This window comes from Dipteris shenzhenensis, chromosome 3, assembly GCF_047967505.1.
Source record: "Dipteris shenzhenensis isolate YYH24624 ecotype China chromosome 3, Dip_SZ_1.0, whole genome shotgun sequence".
Classification (NCBI taxonomy): domain Eukaryota; kingdom Viridiplantae; phylum Streptophyta; class Polypodiopsida; order Gleicheniales; family Dipteridaceae; genus Dipteris; species Dipteris shenzhenensis.
In genome coordinates this window covers 6,843,339-6,848,899 of record NC_141598.1, presented here as the reverse complement: position 1 = coordinate 6,848,899, position 5,561 = coordinate 6,843,339, and the positions used below count along the sequence as shown (strand labels likewise).

The window sequence follows — 5,561 nt, the reverse complement described above, 5'->3', positions numbered from 1 at the left end:
GGCGCATTGTTGAGCATTGTGCATTAAAGCGCATGCACAGAGCTGGATGCGCAGAGGCTGGGCTCCAGCTTGTGCGTGTGCGTGTGCGTGTGCAGTAAGCCTAAGAGGTTGGAGATGAGGAAAGAACGAAGTTTAGTACCATTATAAGTGTTGATGGATCTTCACGTTGCAGATTCCCACATTCAGATTGGTGTGTAAAAGAGAGTGTGGTGTGAAGGGAACGTGCACGAAGGACAGGCGTGCAAGCGACGTGGCATAGATGTGAGGGGGAAATAAATGCGCTTTTTAATTTTTAAATTTTAAAAGAAAGGAAGGTGCCACGTCAATTCTCTTTTACAGCCTGCCGACGCGGACCTCTTACCTCGCAAACCCACCTTCTTCCGTTCCCTTCGCCTCCCTGCTCCACCTTGTTTGCGCTCCCTTTCTACACTTTCCCGGTATGCTCCCCCTCCATCTCTGTCTCTTCTCTTCTTATCATCATCTCATTCCTTCTCCTGTTCTGTCTCGCCCCGTAAAAAGCAGTTTTCCACAGCTAAACTTCGCCTTTGAACGAGCTTGTATCATTCTGGCACGAGTATGCGTCAAAACGACGGTTGTTTACATCTAGGAAATTACTTGCTTGCATCAGAAGCTAGACACACTAGTAGTCAAGTCGCGTTTGTTGCTTAGGACCTGCATTTGATTTGACCTCGCAACGGCTGATTGCCTTTCGGAAACAGCTTCATATCTGCCGGGCTGCAGCTAACATCGGGCTCACTGCAGGGATTGCAAGCAGCGCTTGCAGATTCACAGCTTACGGCGGAGCAGGAGGCGGATCCAGGCAAGGGGACGGAAGATTGAAGATCAGCTCAAGCTTTGTGCTCACTTGTCTTGTCCAACAGCTATGGGAGCCTCGACGTTTCTTATTGTCACAGTCTTCGTGCTAGATCTTATAGCTTTCGGTCTCGGCGTTGGGGCCGAGCAGAGGCGTGCAAAGGTTTGTTCTTGTCCTTTCCCTACTTAGTCGTGGTTGGTGCTTGTTATGGTTTTCTCTTGCAGAACTATCAGATCTAACGCGCAGCTTGGCATACACTCAAATTTTCGTGAATTTTTGTGACAGTCTAACTATCTTCGCACGATCTGTAAATTATTATCAACCTAAGCATGTAATGCTGCTGCTTGCTTACCGAAGCCTTAGACATCTGTCTCCTGGGAAGAATTGGAGGCTTCCTGGTTCGCAAGCGTAGACTCAATTCTTGGACTAGCTTTCCGCGTACATGATCTGTGTTTTTCGGACTGTATCTGTCCAGGTTATCATCCGGGTGTTGAGAAATTTGACTGTGGCGATGTGTCTTGACATAAAAAGTGAAAATGCTGTAATGAAATCCAAAATCCCAGGATAATACTTCACTGTTAAGTACTGGCTTCCAATAAGAACTGAGGTGAATTCTGTCTTGCCGTTAACAGTATTTAACCTACTCGATGAAGACATATTTCATGCAAGCTGAGCAATGATTAGACCGGTCCAACAGTGAGGAGCATACGGAGTCACTTGTGTTTTTCATGAGCTTCTTCATGTATGTTTAGTCTCCCGAGGTCTTGCTGATGATAAGTCGTTTCGGTGGGATCCTTGGATAATTTGTGGCTTTGATGAGGAGGGGATATAAGAGTGAGCTACACGTACTTCAAAACAACAAGAGCAACGACCTCTTACTCGTAACAATGTCTTAGCAATGTTTTTCCTACAAGGTAAGGCCCAAAAAGTAATTGCTTCACGTACGGTATTATTCTTTATACGACCTGCTAGGCCTCCTGGTATTAAAGATAACCTGGATCTTTATTTTTTCCAGTTTGATATATCTATTCGAGGAAGCAGTTGTGGGAGGATTTGTCTGGGGTCATTTGCACAGTCATCCATGCCTGGGCATTGGGGATGCTACCTCATAGGACATCTCCAGGTGCACTGGTGGGAGACTGTTTGCCACACTACACTTGGGTACGTGTCCCTGCAGGTTGCCAGTGTTTTGGCAACTGCCTGACTACACTGCATTGCCTCAAGGAATGAGGATACCTTTCTATACTCTAATTTATGAGCCCTCGTACAGTTAGCAAGATAGCCTCGGATGGCTGGCCACACTAGCAGCTGAGCGTGGGCATTGGGAATTGCCGTTGTTCCCTGCCTGTACTGCCTGTGGTTGGCACCCATGTTTCCAGCCCTAGATATGTCGAGCTTTGCTACCGAATCCAGCTTCATCTACTGGGACAGTCTAACAGGGATTGGCTTTTTGGGAGCAAACACTTGGTTTGTTATTGTGGGTGTCATGAATTTTCAGAAGCATTGCAGATCTCTCCTTGTCTTGAAGGCAAAGGCCAAGGTCTCATCAAACTAGCCCTCTCTGCTGGTTGTTCTGAGCCCTTTAGTCATTAGTAGGTTTCTCCTTTGCCTGATTGGCCTTTTGGTTGCAAAAGAGCCTCTGTGTTTCAAGTAGTTTTTGACTTTTCTGGGAATATTGTTTCTTACCATGCAAGATGCTTAGTGATTGTGAGTTTGTAAGTCTGCACTTTGCTGTCTAATATGGACTCATACTGCGCTATGGATTGTGGGAATTCTGGATGAAATTCCCGAGTACATTCTTTTGCATTTTTCTATCAGGAATTTGTTTCAGGTGTCGTCAGTCCTGTTCATTATAAAGAAATTTTGTGCAATTATGTGGGTTTGAGTTTTAGGTCCAGGGAATGTTTACTCATGCATCTTTTTCAGATATTATGTCTCACTTGTACAGTTGCTTCCATGTATTCTTTTAGCTATTTGGAGATGTAAATTTCGACTTGACAAGTTCCCAAATATGTCCCCTAAAGTCAAATGCGAATTTCTAGTAATATGTGCATGAAAGGGAGGAGCAGCTGAAAAGGAAGGAGCCTGTTCCTGCACATACCAACGAAAGGAGGGGGGGGGGAATCAATAACATGTGGTTCTGATGGGGCCTTTTCCTGCACCTCTCTCTCTCTCTCTGTGTGTGTGTGCTTTCTTCCAAATACTTAGTCTTTTCCATATTTTCTTTACTGCGGTCTTGCCTGACAGATTGAGATATTGGGGTTTATTCGTTTTGGTCTTCTTTGTTATAAACAAATTTTAATTTGTAAGATTGGATGTATTGTAGTCTAAGAAGGTAGACCCTTGCATTCTGATTCTTTTGGAGGGTTAATTAGGTCCCCAGTAATTTCTTTTTTCTGCCTGATTAAATCATCACATATCAGCTGTTCAACTTTATCAAAATATCTTATGCGGGTGTGGAAGTTCTAGCAGCTTTTTTTTTTTTTGGTCTTTACAACATCAAAAATCTGAATTTGTACTATTGGATAACTATTGGATATATTCTCGTCTTACAAAGGTACGCTATTTATTGATACCAAAAAGTGGGTCATTAGTATTCTCCCTGGCTGGGGATTTCAACCTCAGAGCATGGCTTTGACACAGAACTCCAAGTTGTGTTTGTCAAATGTAATTTGACGGAAGTCTAATTTGCAAGCTGATTAGGCCCCATTTGCTCTTCAATGGCACCATGTATGAATGTGAAAGTAGTGTACTTTAGAAGCAGGCTACTCAAAAAGTGGCAATTTGAGGCTTTGCCTTATCCTCTTGCCCCAAATTCTATACATGATATCTTTAGTGACCTTCCCATTTCAAAACAGGAGGATTGGAAGAAAAAGACAAGACTTTGGTGTAGGAGGTTGCATCTTTTTATTGACATTACCATGAAACATCCTTTCAAAAGAGGAGGATTGAAATAAAAAGACTGCAAGAAATGATTTACTTCTTTGTCTCTTATCTTGAAAGCATCCTTGCCTTTATACATCCTTTCAAAGACCTTTCCATTAACATCTGTTCAAAAGGGAAGGAAATGACTTACTTCTTGTTTATTGTCTTGAAGGCAGCACTGGAATACATTGTCAAAGTAAGGCCAATGATTGCTTTATGTTGTGGAACGCTGATGCTCATCTATGGTGCTCACTACAGGGCACGATACAGCATGACGATATAAGTCAATATCAGTGGTGTTACTATGGATCAGACATTGCAACTGGGTTAGGCACTGGAGCCCTTCTCTTTTTGCTAGGAAGTCAAGCCCTCATAACAGCTGCCACTCGATGTCTTTGCTGTGGAAGCTCGTTGAAGCCTGGTGCAGCCCGAGCTTTCGCAATTATCTTCTTTATCCTGAACTGGTAAGTGTAACATTTTGTCTGAGGGGTTTCTAGGGGAAAAATATTTCTTTTGGGAGAGTATTTTCAGTTGTCTTTTCCCAGAATAAATGTATAGGTTCGGGTTTCCAGGGAAAAATTTTTTTTCTTTTGGGAGAGTATTTTCAGTCGTCTTTTCCCAGAATAAATGTTGAGGTTCTGAGGCATTGGAATTCAGAATTGGGTTCACTTATTTTCTGTATGGTGTATGCTGATCGTGATCCTGTATCTTCACTACGAACAATCTTGTGGTGTTCCCTGTAATTTCTCATGTTCCAAACTAATGTGGTCATTTGCAGGCTCTGTTGTTTAACTTTTTCCTCAAATTCCTGCAGGTTGTCCTTCATTATCGCAGGAGCTTGCTTGTTGGCTGGTTCAGTCGAGAATGCTAAACACATTAGATATTTTTCGTACTTCGGTACAGTGACCTTAACTTGTGAAGCGATTCGCAGAGACACTTTCGCTGCAGGAGTAGCGTTCACATTCTTCACTTTCATTTTGAGCATCTCGTACTATCTTTGCTACTCAAGGGCACGCGAAGATTCTTGGAAGAAAACCTTCAACAGGGGTGAGGCAGGTGTGAATATGGCCTCTTATTCTTAAGCTCTCTTTTACTAGGAAAGTCATGCAGAATCCAGTTCTGTTTTGTGTGACTCGTGCGGTGAAGTCCATAATGCTTTGAATGGGAATTCGATGGTGACTTCAGAGAAGCACTTGGGACTATTCCTTTTTTAGACCTATGCTGACGATTTTTGAATATTTTAGGATGAGATGGGTAGTGTATATTTGTGATATGAACATTCTTGTAAGATGGATTAAGGATTTTTTATCAGACATTTTATCATGTGGAGAGGAATAGCAGTGTTTAGTTTTGTGAATGGTTTCCAAAGGAATATATTCTCTGTTTGAAAAGCTTGGTTCGACAGTCACACGTACGTCTAGTGGATTTTAGCTGTGCTTCTTTCTTTCCTTTCTGCCTAAAGAGAAAGGGAAGGTCCTAAACTTTTTTTACTTGCTTCTGTTTCCTCTTTGTTTTGTCTGACAAAGGAAGCAAAACATGGAATTATATTGCGGGTTGCTTTAGAGTGTATCATCTTTAGTGGATGTGCACTGTTTACATCAAAACCTTGACTATGTTAAATCTTCTGCTAGCTAAAGCTAACTCTACCTGATTTATAATAATGGTTGCTAAAAATATCTTTATACACCAGGGCATCATACACCAGGACTGCTCCGCATTGGAATTGTGGGTTCCCATGGCTTGCGCACATGAAAGTAGTCTACAGTGTTACTTCATTAATAGCGTTCCTATGTGTGAAATGGGCAGATCTGGAAGTGCTACA

The 5,561-nt window shown here is 42.4% G+C and overlaps 1 protein-coding gene across 2 annotated transcripts; it reads left to right on the top strand.

The window, feature by feature from the left end:
* Positions 1 to 329: 329 nt before the first annotated feature.
* LOC147903292 (uncharacterized) lies at positions 330 to 5,113 on the top strand. 2 transcript variants are annotated; one of them, XM_087373061.1, is made up of 4 exons: positions 330 to 437; positions 763 to 976; positions 3,998 to 4,203; positions 4,554 to 5,113. In XM_087373061.1, exons 2-4 carry the CDS (start codon positions 884 to 886, stop codon positions 4,819 to 4,821), a joined length of 567 nt encoding a protein of 188 aa, XP_087229187.1. In that variant the 5' UTR covers positions 330 to 437; positions 763 to 883; the 3' UTR covers positions 4,822 to 5,113. The 2 variants fall into 2 exon arrangements, with proteins under 2 accessions (XP_087229187.1, XP_087229188.1); XM_087373062.1 differs by lacking the exon at positions 330 to 437 and adding an exon at positions 444 to 574.
* The last annotated feature ends 448 nt before the right edge of the window (positions 5,114 to 5,561 follow it).